The 20,201-nt window shown below is 33.4% G+C and overlaps 2 protein-coding genes across 2 annotated transcripts; one reads left to right on the plus strand and one right to left on the minus strand.

Moving 5' to 3' along the window:
* The first annotated feature begins 724 nt into the window (after positions 1-724).
* LOC145608150 (transcription factor bHLH129-like) lies at positions 725-9,266 on the plus strand. Its single transcript, XM_081663761.1, has 6 exons — positions 725-1,219; positions 6,678-7,048; positions 7,394-7,516; positions 7,847-7,912; positions 8,654-8,722; positions 8,857-9,266. The coding sequence occupies exons 1-6, from the start codon at positions 802-804 to the stop codon at positions 8,908-8,910; spliced, it is 1,101 nt and encodes a 366-aa protein (XP_081519887.1). The 5' UTR covers positions 725-801; the 3' UTR covers positions 8,911-9,266.
* A 281-nt stretch (positions 9,267-9,547) lies between these two features.
* LOC145608786 (uncharacterized) lies at positions 9,548-17,131 on the minus strand. Its single transcript, XM_081664385.1, has 5 exons — positions 16,853-17,131; positions 14,991-16,010; positions 13,251-13,442; positions 12,863-13,075; positions 9,548-11,902 (listed from the first exon to the last, which is right to left on the minus strand). Exons 1-5 carry the CDS (start codon positions 17,000-17,002, stop codon positions 9,767-9,769), a joined length of 3,711 nt encoding a protein of 1,236 aa, XP_081520511.1. The 5' UTR covers positions 17,003-17,131; the 3' UTR covers positions 9,548-9,766.
* Positions 17,132-20,201: the final 3,070 nt, after the last annotated feature.

Genomic DNA, 20,201 nt, shown 5'->3' on the forward strand with positions numbered 1-20,201 from the left:
CCTTATGTTATGTCCATTTTAACAATTACCACCTTCTATTTTTTTATTTGAAAATTACCACCTTCTATTTTCAAAAACATCAAAAATTACCACCTTCTTGCCCCCCAACTACCACGTGACGTCATTTTGGGCCCATTCTTTTCTTTTTCTCCCTATTTCCCTCACATTTCTCATTCCTATTTGAATTCTCATCTCCCCTTTCACTTTTTTTCCCCCAAACCACCAATAATTGTTCGTCAATTTTGATTTGGAGGAGTGAAATGAAGCGTTTTTTATTGTTTGGGGGGAAAAAAGTGAAAGGGGGGATGAGAATTGAGTTAGGAATGAGATATGTGAGGGAAATAGGGAGGAATGGGAAAGAATGATCCCAAAATGTCGTCATGTAGTAGTTGGGAGGCAAAAAGGTGGTAACTTTTGATTTTTTGAAAGTAGAAGGTGGTAATTTTCAAAAAAAAAAAAATAGAAGGTGGTAATTGCTAAAACGGACATAACAGAAGGTGGTAATTGTCAAAATTTCCAAAAAATTAATACCAAGTAGTTGATAAAAATAACCACATTAATTCCAATCTAAAGACATCCAATTTGATCATAATTTAATTAATAATTTCATCAATTAAAAACAAACAAAAAAAGAAATTGACTTGCGCTCTCAAGTCTCGAACCGTACTGTTTAAATAAATCAAACGATACCGCTTTTTTGTTTTCTCCCACTCTCATCCTTTGCCCATTGTTTTCTCTCTCTTTTCTCTTTTTCTCTCTCTCTTTCTTCTTAAGTTGAATTGTCTTACACCAACAACACCAATGTACTCCTCTTCTTCCTCCTCTCAACAACAACAATCATCCTCCAACACTCAATCAAACAACAATCCTAATCTCATGCGCTACGACTCGGCCCCTAGTAGCCTCCTCTCCAACACTGTCGACTCAATCGTCGGCAACCACCACCACAACCACAGCCACAGCCACCAAATACACCAACACCACTTCTTCGAATCCAATCAAACAAAACTTAATCCGACAAACTCGTCAAGAGACACTCTGACCTTGCTACATCAAGGTCCGTACGGTTTGACCAAGTCATCGTCGAATAATAGTAATAATAATAGTAATAGTAATAATAATGGGATGGATTCTACGTCCAAGACGACGTCGTCCTCGAATTTGATTCGACATAGTAGCTCTCCGGCGGGGTTCCTTAGTCATCTTGCTTCTGATATTGGTACTTTTTTTTTTCTCTTCTTATTTTGGTTTTTTATTTATTTTTTTGTTTTATGTTTGTAAAATAATGATCAAGTTGCACCTTTTTGTTTTGAATCTTTCTTTTACAACTTTTTGGGTTGATATTTTATGAGCAAGTTGGATAACAAATTTAATGTTTTTATGTCATGTGCAATTTTAATATAATATTGGAAATTACTAGGTTGAGAAATTTCAGAAAAGCTTTACAATGTAACTAGAGACAATTGGAATTTTATTTGACTTACTAGATATGCTTGGGAAATTCATTCCAAGTTTATCTTCTTAAAATTTACATTTAAGTGACGATTTTACATTTTTTTGGTGGAACATTTTTGTGATAAAAATAAAATATTATGTACCAATATTGTAGATCTCTCTCATTTTATGCCCTACTTGGCTACTTGCCTACTTGTTATGAATACAATTGTGCATGTTACAATATATTTTGTAAAGAAACATAAAATGTTCAAATGTTTTATCTAGGAATTGAATTATGGTAAACTCAATATTGTTGTAGTATTTTATACTAAAAATAGCTATATATAGCCCTTAGGGTTACATATAAAGAGCTAAAAGCGGAAAAAACTAAGGAAAAATAATATTAATTACATTAATTTGTGCGTGTTTTTTCTTGTAAGGCCCTGTTCTCTTCACCTTAATTTTACTGAACTGAAATTATTTTTACTGACTGAAATTATTTTTTCTAAACTTAAATTATTTTTATTGGACTTAAATTATTTTTGTTGAACTAAAATTATTTTCGCTGATTTTCTATTATAATTCTTCTTTTAAAAAACTAAATTTTACTGAACTGAAGTTATGTTTAATGAACTGAAATTATTTTTTACTGAACTGAAATTAATTTTACTAAACTAAACTTATTTTTACTGAACTGAAATTATTTTTACTTAATATTAATAATTTTGTAAGACAAAGTGAATAGGGCCTAATTATGAATTAATACCAAACAAGAAAAAATATATAATGCTTATTCTTAATCCTAAGGGCTACCTATAGCAATAATATTATCACCGTACCCTTTTATATTTCTCAAAAAACTACTAATGTGACAACTAAATTACAGGGTATATTCTTTTAAATCGAGATGACTTGATTACATCAAAAACTAACATAGAATAACTGTTTTTTTATTTGTTTAGCACTCATTTAACTAGTCATTAAACGGATATTTACCTAATAGGCTACTATACTATACTAGTTGTAGAGAACGTGAATTTTCTTGTGTATTCAAAATCTTGACTAAGGAAGTTTTCCTTTTTTCTATAACTAGACTTTTATTTTTAAGAAATTTCCACAAATTTCGAGTCGTTTATTTGGTGCTAAATTTTGATTTGATGTCATCAGCTTATTAAATGTATGCCCAATTGCCAATTGCCAATTGCCATATGCATGTTAAATTACAAAAAGAAATACTGTATTTTTTTCCATGGATTTGTTGCTAAAATCCTTTAAAAAAAAAAAAAGGCTTTAAATATAGAAATGGTAAACCTTAAAGGGGGATTTAAAAATCCTTCAATTTTGAATCAGTTAATCATAAGATGATTCTCGTTTTATTTCTTCAACTTAAATAAAATTATTAATATGGAATCCTGTTATTATGGCTGTTAATGCTATTGTTGAACACAATTTCAAAATTAATTATTGGAGAGCCATGCTAATACGTACATATGCAATGGTGTTTATCTGCTTGTTTGTATCTAGTTGCTATGTAGTTAAATTAGAATTATAAATCGATGCAATAATGCATTTTTTGAAGAAAGAGGTGAACCCAACTGTATTTATACAGGTTATAACTTCATTGTACAAAATAAGGTTTTTATTTATACTCATCATTATTCTGTACAAACAAAAAATTAATACTCATCATTTTATGGTAAATTTATATAATCTTTATAGATTTCAAAAAGTCAATACTCTGTCGATTAATGTATTAAGTGTGAAACATAGTTATGTGTTCTGTCAAAAAAAAAAAAAAATGGTAGTTATGTGAGATATAGTTTGAATCGTGTTGATGTCTAATTCCCTCCTTCCCATAATATATGGTTTGTTTAATTGTTTTTATAGTTTTAGTTAAGGAAGTAAACGTTTAAATAAAGAGTTGGTCAATTATCTTTTCTTTTTATTTCTTATCTCCATTTCATTGCAAATTGCTATTATTTGTTTAATATAAAATATTTAATAGTTGCAATAAAAGAATATTAACCTTTATGCAATCAAGAATTTTTATAGATATAAAACAAGACCTCAAAAAATTAGACTACATACAAATAATTTATAGGCTTTTTAAACTTCAAATACAAGTTTGAAAGGCATTAAACAAGACGTTGGAGGTGTAAAAGCAATTGCATGTGTAAAAAAAACATCAAAACCATAGTAGCAATTTTGCGAAAAACGTTGTCTTTACTGCACCAACGCACGCAATGCGTGCATATAGCGCTACTGCTATTACTTATATATGAAAAATGTAAAAAAATAATAATAATAAATAAATAAATAAATAAAACCAAAAGAATTCAGTATATTGGCAGTAAAAAAAATTTAAATAAAAAAGAATTAAAACTTACACAACAAGTTCAAAAAAAAAAAAAAAAAGGCTCTACCACCAAGCTATAAATATCACTTCTCTACCTTAAAAAAATTCAAGCAAACTCTATAAATAGTGCAAGGACATTTCTATACCTTAAATTATTTATTTTTAATATGCCCTCATTGATGTTCATTGCCATTTTTTTGTAACTATTATGAATAATGTGTGAACAGTTATACCCCGAAAAACATTTGTTTACATATTTGCTCTCACTAATGTTAATGTTAAGTGTCAACAACTAAAAGCTAAAGGATCGCTGGATATGGTTGGCTCAAGTGTTAGCTTTCCTAGTCATGTAAAAAGTGTCTATTACATGTTCATTTTTTTAATTCGAATAAAAAAAAATAGATAAAAACGTTCATTTTTTAATGAGATACAAAAATCATATTTTAACTTTTTAAGTATTGATGTTTGAATCATTTATTTCAATTATTATCTTGTAACTTAAATATTCTGCTTCTAACTTTCCTTTCAAAATAAATTGATTACCTACAAACCATTATTAAGTTTGGAACAATCCATATTAATCTACCTTGATTGTTGTGGAATTTTATTAATAATAAAATTTTGGCCCGAACGATGTCCCGGGTCATTATTTGTATTTTATTTTTTAAAAAATTGAATAATGAATGATTTATTTGTCAATTTGATTAGACATTAAAGGGAGGAAACTAAAAAAATTGTGGTGGGAATATTAGATGCACATCAACGGTTACAAAATTTCAACAGTGAATTGAAATTGAAGTTAAAAATGAATTTAGGTTTGCTTATTAATTGAATAAAAAATAATACAGAGTAAAACAATAATTTATTGAGTAGTCAATACAAAGTTGCAAAATAAGAAGTGTTACGGTTATAGAATTGAAAGTTACAACGCGTAGTTTAAATCATTAATTTTTTTTTCAGAGGTAAGTTTAAATCATTATATTAAGAACAATAAATATTAAAAGGCATTGATAATTTGACGGCAATTTCGTCTTAAGTTTAGTGGTTCAATTTATAACTCAATCATAAATTTGCTTTGAATTTTGGTATTTAGGGCATGTTCATTTCAGCTTAATTTCAGTACAGTTCAACTCCAATCAGTTGAGCTCAGCTCAGTTCATTTCAATTTAGTTTAGCTCCTAATTTCCTTCTCTCATAAAATATTCATTTTAGCTCTATTCAGTTTTCAGTTCAGTTGAGCTCCAATCAGTTCAGGTTCAGCTTAGTTTAGTAAACGTGAACATGCCCTTAGTATAGATGAATAGGTTTTGACATGTCATTGCTTGTGTGCCGCCAAATACATTAAGAAAAGGATGACACATGGCAAATACCATGCATGTTACCCCATTGAGTTTTAATAATATTATGGATATCCTTAGAATAAATATAGGACTTGAATTTTTTATTTTAGTTAATTGGTTTTTCATTATTCTAAGATTGCATATAGACCTCCCTTTTTAACACATATTATTGAAAATCATATGCAATTATAATGAAACTTGAGGTACTACCTCTGATATATATTATGTGTAATTTTTAAATATTTTATATTTCACAAATAATACCCAAATATTACACATAATATATAACGGATATAGTATATGCATGATTAAACCTGAATATCATTTAAAAAAATAGAAATAAATTTCAAATAAAAAGTAACAACTCCATGTAACACCGAGACCTATTAACTAATAAATTTACTATAATTAAATTGGACCTTGATGCCACGTGTTTCATTTCTTCTACATTCTTTTATCCTTTTTTGTGCTTAGTTATGAATATATTTATTTATATATAGGATATAAATTACTATTGGCTAAGCCGGAATATTTGTTATCTTATATCCATGAGGTTTAGTGTTTGAATCTCATAGGATGTTTTCGGGTCATTACATGGAGTTAACCTTTAATATACATTTATGACTCAACATTATTGTGATTAAATTTGTTATTTCACATTTTGTTTTCAAAAGAGAACATAAAATAAGATGTGGCTTGAGTGGTAAAGGCGTAAAGCATATAGTGTTAGAATTGAAGATAACATGTTTAATAAATTTGTATGAAAATTGAATAATTTTTTTTTTCTATTATTATTATTATTATTATTATTATTATTATAAGTTAAAACACATGAAATGCAAAACATATGAGGGAGAGTGTCACTTTGCATGTAAACTTGTTTGAAACGCTTTTTATTATATAATACCTCTGTTTTTATTTAGTTGACACGTTTGACTTTCGCATTATTCACACACCTCCCTTTGACCGTGTTTTGTGTTTCATACGTAATAGAAAATATAGTCATGTGAGATCTTGTTAGATTCGTCACGTTATATACTTTCAAAATATCAATTTTTCATAATTTTTGTATATCGGTAATTAAAGATATTAATGATTGAATAAGTGTATTGATAAACGTGATTAAAGAAACGTGCCAACTAAAAAGAAATGGAGAAAGTATATAGTATAAAGATTTTGAATTGAATAAATTCATATATAGTTCTATTAATCTCTCTTTTTCTTTAATTACGTTGAAAGACCCTATTGAGCCGAAACCCATAGCAGGCTAGGTTATTGGACTCAATAATATGAAAGTTGGGGGGGGGGGGGGGCGGGGGAGGGTGGGGGAGCCCGAGGAGGTTCCCTCCAAATTATTGATCCCTGAGGTTTAAATTTCAACCATGAGGTTGGAGGTGTTGAATTGGTCTTTGTACTATGCTAAGTTTATATTATTGTATGCATGTACCATGTATATCCATGATGAATTGTTCAATATTTTTGTGTTAAGAATTAGTGGAAGAAAAAAAAATATTAACCAGCTTTGAAAATATTTACCTATGTAGGATATTCTGTTCCAAAAGGATTTGATGTGAACTACAATAATGGACTAGCTGGGAGTTCATCAATAGGTCATGATCAACACATGCTATCAAGGTTAGGCTCTCAATTGAGCTTCACAAGAAAAGATCATCATTCTCTCTCTCAAATTTCAGAGGTGAATGAGAGTGTTCTCGAAGGCATGAGCTCCCATGGCCATGATGAACATGAGCGTAAGAGATCAGTTGCTTCACAATCTCGGTCACCCTCTGGATTTTCATTGACTGCTTGGGATGACAGCAATGAAAACAACTTTGTTATTTCGACATCATCGAACAAACGAGGAAAAATTATCAATGATGATATCCTTAATGGTTTAGGAGCCATTGATTCCCAGGTAACTTCATTTTTCTTATTGTAGGTTTAATAAGATCATTAGAGCAAGATGTATACACTTTACATTCATGCATAGTCTATGGAGTTTCGTAGATATGTGTTGTGCACGAACATGTATATTTTGTCAACCATTAGAAAAGATCAAAGAAAATAACTGATAGAGTATAAAACATATTCCTGACCAACTCAACCAAGGATTATGTTTTATACTCTATCAATAACCATGTTATGAAACTCTATGGAATTCCAAAGAATCCAAATCTCTTCATTATATTGAAAAATTGAATGTTGTCTTAAAACTGCTGTATATCTATGTTCACAATTGTTTATATTTCCATTTTTATAGCAAGCAATGGCGTTAGAGATGGCAACGATGGAGAGGCTGATGCAAGTACCTGAAAACTCGGTCCCTTGTAAAATTCGTGCTAAGCGTGGATTTGCAACTCACCCTAGAAGCATTGCTGAAAGGGTCAGTACAAATATGCTTCATTTCATTTCTAGTTGAATGTTAATTACTTCAGCATACTAAGTAGAGATGGAATAAATTTGGCAATAAATTCATTTATGAAGTACAATTTTAGTAATTGATGATCTTATGACTGTTGATGATAATGAAACATTACTCTCAAACTTCAACCTAAACAGAAACTATAAATTTGCATTACTTAGAATGTAATCACCTCCAATCCGATTGATTCTTTAATACTCCGTATGCTTTCATGCTTTTCGTAATTTCGTGTATATGGTATTGTTAGATTTTATCTTTACTTACATTCTTGTTATAATGTTCGTGCTGCAGGAAAGAAGAACTAGGATAAGTGGGAAATTAAAGAAGTTACAAGAGCTTGTTCCCAATATGGACAAGGTAATTTTTCTATTTCAAGCTTCAACTCTTTGTGATTTGGAAAAATACCATATGTTTTTCTATTGAATGTGTTAACCTAACTCATATTCTATGTTTAAGCAACGATTTATGATACATTGGTACACTAATACATAAGGAAATAATCTTTCTGTACATAACATAGCAGAAGTAAAGAAATTAATGAGTATCCCGTCAAAAAAAAAAAAAAAAAAAAAAATTTATTGAGTAACTAGCTCGGTTCCCCTTTGGGTTCACCATTTTCTATTTAACTCTTTTTTCGTATAGGCCATTTCTTTGACTTTGGTGATGAAGCTGCCAAAAATACAACATATTTAAAGCTTAACAACTAGTCTTGCACACTTTAGAAAAACCGAATTATTAACTCTCCTATCTTAAAAAACCTAAAACAACTCATTTTATGTGGCTTTGTGGAGTATTTGTTGTGGAGTAGTTTAGTTAAAATACCATAATTTTTTGTGTACTACTCGTATTATTAGCTCTAATACTATGATATTTTCTTCTCAAACTCATAGAACCATAGAAAATTATCTACCCCATGTTTCACTTTGGATTGACAAAATACGAAATATTTCTTAGTTTTCATGGTGATCAAGGGTAAAGTACGTGGTATATTATATTGGGACGAACTAAAATAATACATAACATAATATTTTGGGACTGGGATATCAATAATGGCGATTAATGATTAATTTCCATTTGGGTTGTTCTGTCTGTTTGCAGCAAACAAGCTATTCAGACATGCTAGACTTAGCAGTGCAGCACATCAAAGGACTTCAAGGCCAGATTGAGGTAAACTCTCTAGATCACACACATATATATTGAACAAGTGACGACTTTTCCAAAACACTTCTTAGTTCAGTTATACTTGTCTTGAATTGCCAGTATTTCCATGGTCTAAACTCAAGCATTTGTTTTTTTTTTAGAAACTGAATGAAGACCTAGATCATTGCACATGTGGATGCAAGCCAAATAATTAAGATGCAGTCCTAACTCTGGAATGAAGTCTCGACTCTCAACAGGTTATGGCCGCCTCAATGGAAGCTTGGTAATCGAAGAATGATCGATTGCCAAAACTGAACCAGTGGATTTTTGTTTGTACATAAACATGTAATTTTTCCTTACTAACTAATTAATTGGGGAGGTTTAAGAGAGTTAAATAGATGATCCCTCCCTCTTTTCATTTGGTAGTTTTATGCTGTTCAATTTTTGTAAGCATTGTTCATGCAATTTTACTTTTGTTAATTGAACTAGCTTATCTAAATTCAAAGCATTTAGCAAGACTGCAAGAGTGTGCAACAGTAAAAGGCACAGCCTAAGCTGGTTTATGGTGTGATTTTACAGCTTTTTATGTAGTGGTTAATCTTAGCAAAACATTCCTAAAGTCAAAACTAGTATTCCATATCGAAGCAATCTGGTTTCTCTAATATGGGTAAAATAAGTACTGCACATACACTGTATTTAGTATAACTTGCAGTATGATTTATTTGTGTTTTGAGATAAGATATGCAGCTACCATAGTATTATTCCAGCTATATGGTCTTGACTCTTGTTTTACTCTAGTATGTGCACATTCGAATTAACTTGCTATTTACATGTTATGGTGAAACGAAAGGATGGTCGCACAATAATTTATTGTGTATTTGTATTGTTCAGCAAGAAAATTACATTATATCTCTCCCGGCTTCCACGAACAAAACTTATAAATTACTCTTGTTCTCATTGCAGTAAACTTAAGCACTAAAAAAGAAATGAATAATAGACTTAACACCTAATAACAGCTATGCTAATTTATTCTACTAAAGATGCTTAAGAAAGAATTTTACCAAGTCTACTTCAAGTGCTATCTTGACATTGGCGCTTTACCCTGGAGCGCAGCTGATCTTTTGAGGACAGGGGAACCTGTATTGCTGTAATCTTTGATGGCTTTTCTTTAGGAGGCTGTGCTAGGCCATCAAAATTTCCTTGTATCTCCTTATTGTCCAGGCAGTGTTGATCTTCTGACTGATGATCAGGCTGATTATTTGAGGGGGTAGTCAGTGCACTTGCTTCAGGAAGCTGACCTTCGCCCTCCAAGTTATCCCTCTTCGGGCTTTGATGAGTATTAACATCTATGGGTGACAATGCTTGTCCTGTTTCAGCTGTCTCATGAAATTCACTTAGTAGTTTCTCAGTTTCGGCATCAAGACAATCACCCACTTCCTTTTCTTTATCTGATAGCTCTTCCTCCAGCTTATGAGGCAGATTTAATGAGTCTGCTAAATCTTGTACCATTGGTCTTCCTTGGCCATCCTTATAAAGCTGGCTGTTTTCTTGAAGATGCAAATTTATTGAAGCTGCTGGATCTTTATTGGTTCCTTCTTTTTGTTTTCGTGGCCTTCCACGACCATTCTTTTTGTGGATTCCAACTTCCAGCAGAGAAATCTGGTGTTGTTCTGGTGCAGAGGACCCGGCTTGTTGCTGAAGAGGCAAATTTGATGAATCTGCACCAACTTCCTTGGTTGTTTCTATTTGTTTCCTTGGCCTTCCTCGGCCACCCTTTTTCAGTTGTTTAATTTGCTGTTGAGATTGCTGATTAGTTGCTATTTCAGACAACCCTTCTTGTTGATGGATATGCAAATTTGAAGAACCTACTGCATCTTCGCTGGTTCCTTCTATCTGAAGTGGCTTTCCTGAGCCATCCATTTCTATAAGTTTAATTTTCTGCAAAGAATTCGGAATATTTTTGAATTCACAGGACTCTTCTTGTGAATTGGGAAACAAGTTGAAAGAGTCCAGTTTGTCTTCCTTGGTTGCTTCTGTTTGCTTTCGTGGCCTTCCCCGGCCTCTCTTCTTCTGGTTGATTTGCAGCTGAGAACGCTGATCAGTTGCTGTCTCAGAGAACCCTTCTTGTTGCCAAAGAAGCGAATTCGACACAGCTATTGCATCTTCTTTAGTTGATTCCAATTGTTTCCTTGGCCTTCCTTGGCCACCTTTCTTCATCCGTTTGCTTAGCTGCTGAGGTTGTAAATTCAATGAATCAACCACTCCATTGTCTCCTTTTTCTTTCTTAGGCCTCCCTCGGCCATCTCTTTTCTGCTGCTGCTTTTCCTGCTCCAGTTCCTCGGAAGGATTTTCCTGCTGCTGAAGATGCTCATTTGTTGAGGTTATTTTATCTTCCTTGCTAATTTCTAATTGTTTTTGTGGTCTTCCTTCGAACTCCCTCATCAATTGATTCATGTCCTGCTCACAGTTATCAAAGATTATGGGGATATTTTCTTCTTCAAATGTGACTGCAGGTGCTTCTAGATCCTGAAGTTGGACATTATTTTCATTTTGTCCTTGACCTTCTATTTCATGCTCGGGATTCTGCAAGGACTGATCTGATAAAGGTGCCTCGGTGATTGGCTGGTCTTGGTGTTTATTTTGCTCACTTTGTAGATTGTCTGACGTCACATGTCCAGTTGCAAGTATTAATGATGGCTCAACCTCTAGATGAACTGTTTGCCTATCAATTTCCTCCTGACTTTTGATATTAATTTGGCAAAGCATGGAGGTTGTCTCTTCAACAGTCAGATTGGTAACTGGTTCAGATGAAGCATCTATCCCTGAAGGAGTATTTACTGTCAGATTTGGCACTTCATGCTCTTCATGGCTTTTGATCTTGTCAAATTGGCGAAGCATGGAGGCCTGTTCTTCGACAATCATATTAGTTTCTGGTTCAGAAGATATCTCTGTCAGTAAAGGAGACTTTGCCGTTGGTTTTTGCACTGCATCCTTTTTTCGCTTGCCACACTTCTTTAACACTGTTCGAAGAGGCAAATCTTCGTCATCCTCCACTGGCATAAGCTCTTCAAGGCCATTTGGGTGCAAAGGGTCCAAATTCTTCTGTTTCTCCAACTGTTCAATGGGAACATCTAAGAGCATAGATGATGATGTACAGGCTTCTTCACTTTCCTTGAACTTTTCAGAATCCATCAGTGTTGCAAAATGCTAGAAAATAAGCATCGCAAATTAGTTAAGAGGAAAGTAAATTGAAAGGAAAAAGGAAACATTCAGACGTAGAAATATACATCTTTTTATTTTTTTATTTTTATTTGGGATGTGGCAAAACATGTTCTCCGCTTTGTATATGGTTTATATATCAGACTTAACTTTCCGATCCTTCAATATTTCTTAACATACATACCGATTCTTTCCTTTACTAGACTATCATAATGTGTTTGGACGTAGAGTGTATATAAAATTCATGTATGCTTGAATTCATTCCAAAGACAATTTTTTGAGCATCTTCAAATGAGCACCGTACACTTACAGCATGCCAAAACCCATGGTGTGCAATAAACTTTCTAAAGTTGTTAATCCACACTTAATTTTATTATCAACTAAAGTCCTCTCAAATGAGCTAGACCTCAACGAAATGTTTTACATGAGAGAAATTCTAGCATGAAACATAAAAGTTGCAGAACAATTTCTCATTAAAAAAGTAAATCATGTTCATAACACTCAGTCACTCATGACCCGTTTCAGAATTATTCTTATCCTGAACATAACCATCCCATATAGATTGTATAACCCTCGCTCAAATTCTCACCTTGTTTTCCATATGTACAACCCTTCTTTTGGCAATGACATGAGCCAAGTTCTATGTATTACCTTGACAATTATGAAATGAGAATTACCCTAAGGCAAATTTTAATATTCAATTATGAAATGATCCATGTCTAAAAGATATTATAACATAGCCAACAAAAAATATATAAAATAATATAAATACTAGGTTAGCATTACCTAATCAAGTGGGTGATTATGAGTATAGATTTATACTTAAGTGGGTATTGAGGACTATTCAAAGATATATTTGAAAATTTAAAAAAAAAAAAAAAAAAAAAAAAAAAAAAAAAAAAAGCAAATCAAGAAGAAGCTAGGAAACACACCGAATTTTGCACATACCTTGCAACCAAGAGAACAAAATCTAGAGGAATCAAGGAGGCTGCGGCAGCAAATTTCACAGATGTGGGAACCCTTGCCTGCAGCTGACTGAGGGCGGGCATTGAGGAACACAATCTTTGCACTGTTAATTATGTATGTTTGAATGCCTGATATGTCTAGGTACCTTTGTATCTCATTCACTTTTACCACATTGTGGTAGGATGATTTTCTTACCTGCATCACCCACATTATCACCATTATTAGCCATTTAGAGTGATCCAAAATACAAATAATCTGATCATTTAAGACAAGGGTATCAAATTAGAAGTTAAGTATGTTAGTCAACACCAGATTATTATTTATTAATATCCTGTAAAGGATATGATATGAGTATTAATGATTTGAGTACCTGAATGATACGATGATCCTGATTGTGGAGGGACAAACAATTGAGACAAAAGGCATCTCCCATGCAATCTAAACAGAACATGTTGCATTCATTCCTTTTTGAATGTGCATGCAGTGAGCAAGAGACGAAGTACTGCCCCTTCAACATAGGCATCATCCATGGTGGCCCTGTCTCACTCTCCATCCCACATGCCTATCTTATCAACACCAGGATATAAATCATATACAAGTATAACAAAGGTATTTTTCCAAAAAAAAAAAAAAAAAACACATATATCAAAGGCAAGCAATTGGAAACCAAACTGTGATTGTGAGTCAAGAATCTAGACCAAATCCAGTCATGCACGTGAATGTGTGAAGTACACAAACACAAAAATACAAACCATATTACTTGGAATCAGCTATAACATTAGACATGGATTAGTATCCAAATTTTAGCGGGAGGCTGGAGTGCTGGACTAACCATTTTTCTGAACAACAACAACAACAAAGCCTTAGTCCCGAAGGGTCAAGTGTCTGAGAAAGGTTATTGAGATGGAATGAAGAGTACAAGTAACATAGCACACACTTGCAGACGTAGACACCAACACATGACAGGGTCTGATCCCCCTAAAAAGGAAAAATGCTAAATAAAAAATAAAAATAATAAACAAAAAAAAAGTGAAATTCTAAAGATTCCAACAAGAAGTCAATAAAATCAATTAAAAGAATGATTTACAACATGATTAACCCAGTGTTTTCCACAACATTTATCCATATAGCCTGGACTCCTTCCTTTCTCCATCATCAGACATTTTATTTCCCATTTTACTCTCCTCTCTGTCATTATCAACACTCTTTTTGTTAGAGCTAAGTTTTTCAGTAAAACTACATTACCTACATTTGGAAGTACAGCAGCCTACTTATTCTGTGAATCAGCACTTCAGCAGCAAAAATGTGGCAGGATAATATCGACGTGCATATGAAGATAGTTTAAGATATAAGGATGAGTAATTTATGGTTAAAGAACAATTACCTTCATTTTAGTATCTTTACTCAATCATATTTGACAAGGAAGTGTCTCCATCAAACTATCCTAACAAAAACTCCAAAGTCATATAGCAAGCATTGCAGGATTATGATGTCAACAGTCTTCGAACGTAAAAACAAAAAATATATTTTTCCTCAGTTCCATATGCTACATGTCTACTGTCTAAATAGCCTAGCATAAGCTGTATATGGAAGTTTGAGAGCGTACCTATTGAACTATTATGATTGAGCAGCAAAGATGTGGCAGGATAACGTCGAAAAGCATACATAGATAGTTTAGGAAATATGGAAAAGTAATTTATTGAGAACATCAGTTAAGCAAGTGTCTCAATTAAACTATCTTAACGAATATACCAAAGGCGTACAGCAAAGCTTTGAAGGATCATGTAGTTAATAGTCTTTGAATGAAAAAATAATAAGAAATTTTTGTCCATGTTCCATATGCTACATTGTCTAGATATCCTAACATGAGTCATAACTGGCATTTCTTGATTGAAACTTTTTTCTTACCGTTTCCAGTTTTCCAGGCCTTCAATAAGAAGTCATTGATTTAACAAGTATTTACAGAATCACAGCCATAACCACCAACTTATTTTCAAAATTAATCAAATACTACGTATAATATAAGAGAAATTGCACTAATATATCAAGTAAAGGACTAATCAAATAAGATTTCAGTTAATTCCAAAATTTCCAAACTTCAGAACTGTACCTTGGTCTCAAGACCTCTGTGAGACAAAAGCTCACGTTCTGGGTCATGGTCAAGCAGATTTCGACTCACAGCTAAAGCTGGTTGAGATGGCATTGAATCCATAAAGACTTCCATTTTTTGTTGGCTAGCTTTCAATTTTCTTTTCGGGGGATGCTTACGATCCTGCTGTTTTGAGAAAGCTGGGAAAGATGGATTTGATTCCAAAGAGGTTTCTGTTTTATCTTGGCTAGCTTTCGATTTCCTTTTTGGCTGAAGCTTCTTTTCTTTCGGTGATGGTTCCTGTGCCAAACCACAGACAATCATAGGATTCATTCTTTCTGGTGACATGGGAGCATTACCCTCATAAGGAACTATCACAAGTTCGCTTTCCTTCAAACCCAACTCTCTTACAGCAAGCTCAGCAGCATCACCTCGAACATTTGATACTGCAGAAGTAAATAAGGTCAAGGATGACTTCTGCACACACTTATCAGGCACAAGCATCAGTTCAGCAGCACTGGTAGCGGTATCATCATGCATATCCATAATTGTCTGACTACTGCTGATATTTTCCATATTCTGCTGTCCTACGACAGCTGCAGCTCCTCCAACTTCATCATCTTCTTCAACAACAAATGAACTCCGCCTCCTCGGATTCACCCTATTCCTCCCAAACATCCCACCATCCTCTTCAACTCCAATCAGATTATTACTCACTTCAACAACTTCTTCTCCACCTGCATTTCCCTCCTCATTCTTTATCACAGGCTCATTTCTTTCCCTAGGCAAATTTCGCTTAACAAATTGTCTCCTCGAATTATGATCTTTGAATAAGGCCAGTGCAGGTGTAGTGTAACATTTACTAGTAGATGAAGTATAGCACACAATTTCACCATTGTTACAAAGTTTACTCAAATGATGGCTTAAATATGCACTATGTGCCCATGGTAAACCATCATAATTTGCCTTAATATATTTCGAAATTGACTCCTCATTTGATCCATCTTTCTCATTCAACCCCTTTATTGCAGTTTGTATCATCTACATAAAAACAATATAAAAACCTTGTTATAAGTTGTAAAATCTAAGAGTATTATACTTTACTTTATTATTAAAACGCAGTATCCTGCAATATGTCACCCTCTTAACGCGAATAAAATTTTATTTATTTAATACTGATTAGCATTTATAAGGCCCTGTTCTCTTCACCTTAATTTTGCTGAACTGAAATTATTTTTACTGAACTGAAATTATTTTTACTAAATTTAAATTAAATCTTTTGTGTGTTCTTTTTACATTCATATCGACCTATAAATGTCATTTAAATGAGTCATGTATACGTACTAGTCATTATTAACAATACCTTGTTTATTACCTCTCATCAACTATACTTGCTCATTCTCTAATAATTGCACCATTTCTTCTTTTTACCGTTATTAAAAGTTTATAACATTCATTTGACCATGAACATCTTTAATTGTAGAATAATAAATTAATAAATTTTAATATTTTGAGACTTTTCATGGAGATGAAACCAACAAAACATCAAATGACTTTTTTTTTTCTTATGCATTCATGAAATTTAACGGTGAAAAAATTTTACACTTAAACCTTCAAAAGAGAGATGCAGATTATGCAATTATTAGTGATTGGAAGTAATTTATTTCTTCTGAAACCATTAAATCCCAAATAATTTACCATGAAAATGTTCAAAGCAAAATATGATTAAAAACTCAGAAAATCCAGGTTACAAAAAACCCAGAAAAAAACAATAACAAAAATTTTAAAAAAAAAAACAAAAAAAAAAACAAAAAAAACTTATAGAAAATCCAAGTTACAAAAGACCCAGAAAAAACATTAGAAAATAATTAAAAAGAACTTACAGAAGCATAAGTGGGGTGAGTAGGAGTGTGAAGAACAGGGAAAGCAAGTAAGAGTTGTTGTTGAATGAGGGCAATTTGGGAAGAAGATAAAGAGGGTGTATTTGGATTAGAATTAGCTATTTGAAAGATTGTTTCTTTCAATTTTTCCATTGATTTTTTTCAGGAGATAGAATTGAGAATCCTGCAATTTTACTAATTTTGAAGGTGATTGATTATAGAATTACATACATTCTGAGAAAAACACAGAATGAATGATCAGTTGGAGGAAAAGCGAGAGTGGCGCTGTTTCGCGTGTTTGATGTGAGAGAAACCAGGCTGAACTATTTTTTTATACCCAATGTGCTAGTTCCCACGTACTGAGTCAATCAGTTTTTATTACGACTAAAAAACATTTGAGCAAGATTGTCTTATTAAGGTAACAACATGTTGGTGATCTTATCCCAATTTTTTTTTTTTTTTTTTTTTTTTACTACTTTTTTAGCTCAATCCACTTATAAAGTGATCTTATAAGGGTAAGATTGTTTTAATTTGATGCACATGATGTATGCTCTCCCTAATCTATCAATCAATCAATCAAAACTATATACCAAGAGATTGTAAAATTTTTCATATATGCGGGAACACAAATTCTTATATTTGATTAGCCCCATGATGTGGCCACTCCACATAATCATATATAAGGCAATTAATTAAGTAATAGGGGTCATGGTTAGAGCTGTCAATTCGGGTAACACGAGCAGATTTGGGTCGAGTAAATGTGGGTCAGGTCAACTCATGTCGGGTCAATTCGAGTTAATGTTGTAACCTATGCGGGTCGGGTTCGGGTTGGGTCATGCTTGAGTTGGGTCACATCAAGTCATACATCTTACCGGGTTTAGGTTGGGTTACATTCGGGTCAAGTGAATAATAGGTCAGGTTTAATTCAGGTTTTCACGGGTTAAAACAGGTTAGGGTCATTCTCAAGTTCAAGTCGGGTTCGGTTCAAGTCAATAATTTGCAAGTTATAATCAAGTCGGGTCATTCTCAAGTCTAAGTCAGGTTCGGTTCAAGTCAATAATTTGCGGGTTATATTCAGGTCGGGTCGTTAGATCATTCTTGAATTCAAGTCGGGTTCGGTTCAAGTCAATAATTTGCGGTTTCGGTTCAAGTAAAGACAAAATACTTTCAATATTAATATAGAGTAGTTAGCCTTATGAAGTTATGACTTTACAAGTAGATTACAATATATATAGCATATATCTTTATTTAGTTAGTCAATATCTACAATAATAAAGATGTATAAAATAATAAGTCGAGTTGATTTCGGGTCGAGTTTGTAACAGATCGGATCGGGTTAAATTTCGGGTTGGGTCAGTTGGTCGGTTTAAATTCGGATCGAGTTAGGAACAGGTCGGGTTGAATTTAGGTCGAGTTAAATTCAGGTTTTGACGGGTTAAAACGGGTTTGGGTCAATTTCGCTTCAGGTCGGGTTCGGTTCAGGTTAATAACTTATGGGTTATATTCAGGTCAGGTCATTTCTAGGTCGGTTCACGTTCGAATTCGGGTCTCTAATACTTGGGTTAACTTGGGTCTGATCGGGGTTCGGGTCACCATTTTTTTGAGTTCAGACCGATCGGTTAATAATCGGGTTCGGGTCGATGTTTCGGGTCGGTTAGGTTTATAATCCGCTTTAAACAAGTTATGACATGTTAGCAACCTAATTAACATATCATGTGGGACACGTGTCATTATCTTATTGATTTGACCATTTAATTTGTAATTATTATTCTATTTTAAAAAAAAAAAAAAAAAAACCTCCCCCAATCTCCTCCACCAGCCACCCACCACTGGCGCCAACATCCCTACCAGTCCCCCGGCGCCGGCACCAACCCTCTCCCCGCGCGGCATCCCCTTCGCTCTTCCCTGCCAACCAGCGAACCACCTTCCCAAAACACTCCCTCCCCCGCAAAACCACCAAAAACCCATCTCCCACCCTCGAAAACCCCTAATCGGACCTCCTCAACCACCGCTAAGGGTTTAGTTAGGGTTTTTTGAGGGTGAGGGGCCAGTTTTTGGTGGTTTTGTGGGGGGGTTTTTGGAAGGTGGTTAGTTAGTTGTCGGGAAATAGGGAAAGAGGTTACGGTGTGGCGCGTGGGGGAGGGGGATCGGCGCCAACGCTGGGTGAGGGAGATCTGGGCGGTGCCGGCGCCGAGGGGCTGGGAGGGAGGTTGGCGCCGATGGTAGGTGGCTGGTGGAGGAGATGAGTGCAGCTTTTTTTTAAATATGTTATTTTTGAAAAAAAAATTCTAATTGTTAATTAACCATAATTAAAGATGTCACTAAGAGTTAATTACATTGCTAAACGAATTTATTAGAAAGAAAAAAATAATTTAACCGGTCATTCAAGTTGCAGGTAAAATAACTTGTTTAAAGCGGATACTTTACAAAGTTTGTATTATTTAGAATTAATGAAAAGATTGACTTGTTTTGGGCGGACCGCTCAAATTTTTGTTTTTTTGACAATTTTTCCTTTAACAAATGGGGTTACTTATTTCTAAATTACTTGATTTTTACACCCCGTATAATGAATTTGAGTTACTTTTATGGATAACACAGGGTTACTCTTATGACAAAATGAGATGACTCATACATTTAAATGAAGATTACTCTTATAAACTAATGTGGTCACACTGTGTAGCTAGCCACATATTAGACTTACTCGAACATTATTACTCTAAGTTAAAACGTGTTACTTAATTTGGAAAGGAGAAAATATTTGAAAATATCTGATTTTATTACTGTTATTGTTGGGTTGATGTCAATGTACATTTTCAAACTATCTAACTTTTCTTCTTATCATTTTTCTTATAATATGTGGGGAATTTTGTGTAAAACTACCCTAAAGAAAGGTTGTTTTCTGACCAACTACCTAAATTTTTTTTACTAGTATTTTGTTTAGAACTACTCGTAAGATGACAAAAGTTTGTCTAGCATTACCCATAAACGTCCAATTGAGCCGTTTGTGGGGCCTAATTCTACGATTTCGTACTCGATTCTCTCTTCCTTCAATTACTCTATTTCCCTCTAAACTCATCCAAAAATCCAAGAGAAAAACAAATTTGACCGATTCAACACAATTTCTCACTAAATCGGGTAATGTTTTAAGCTACGGTATTATTTCTTAGTCTACTTAATTGGTTTAGGGTTTTTAATTTACTTCAATTAACGTAGATAAGGATTCAATTTAGGGTTTAAGGATTCAATTCAATTTGGGAATTTTAATTTGTTGGGATTATGTCTTGAATTGAATTATTAGGGGTTTGCTTATTACATCAATTAAAAATTTAGGGTTCTAATTTGAGCAATTTAA

The sequence above is a fragment of the Chenopodium album genome, chromosome 23 (assembly GCF_948465745.1).
Source record: "Chenopodium album chromosome 23, dcCheAlbu1.1, whole genome shotgun sequence".
NCBI classification, from domain to species: domain Eukaryota; kingdom Viridiplantae; phylum Streptophyta; class Magnoliopsida; order Caryophyllales; family Amaranthaceae; genus Chenopodium; species Chenopodium album.

Coding starts and splice junctions, on each gene's coding strand:
- LOC145608150 (XM_081663761.1), top strand. CDS start 802: ATGTACTCCTCTTCTTCCTCCTCTCAACAACAACAATCATCCTCCAAC. Junction 7,049..7,393: donor TAGGAGCCATTGATTCCCAG/GTAACTTCATTT, acceptor CCATTTTTATAG/CAAGCAATGGCGTTAGAGAT. Junction 7,517..7,846: donor CTAGAAGCATTGCTGAAAGG/GTCAGTACAAAT, acceptor TTCGTGCTGCAG/GAAAGAAGAACTAGGATAAG.
- LOC145608786 (XM_081664385.1), bottom strand. CDS start 17,002: ATGGAAAAATTGAAAGAAACAATCTTTCAAATAGCTAATTCTAATCCA. Junction 13,076..13,250: donor AGGATCATCGTATCATTCAG/GTACTCAAATCA, acceptor TGGGTGATGCAG/GTAAGAAAATCATCCTACCA. Junction 11,903..12,862: donor TTTGTTCTCTTGGTTGCAAG/GTATGTGCAAAA, acceptor CTTATTTTCTAG/CATTTTGCAACACTGATGGA.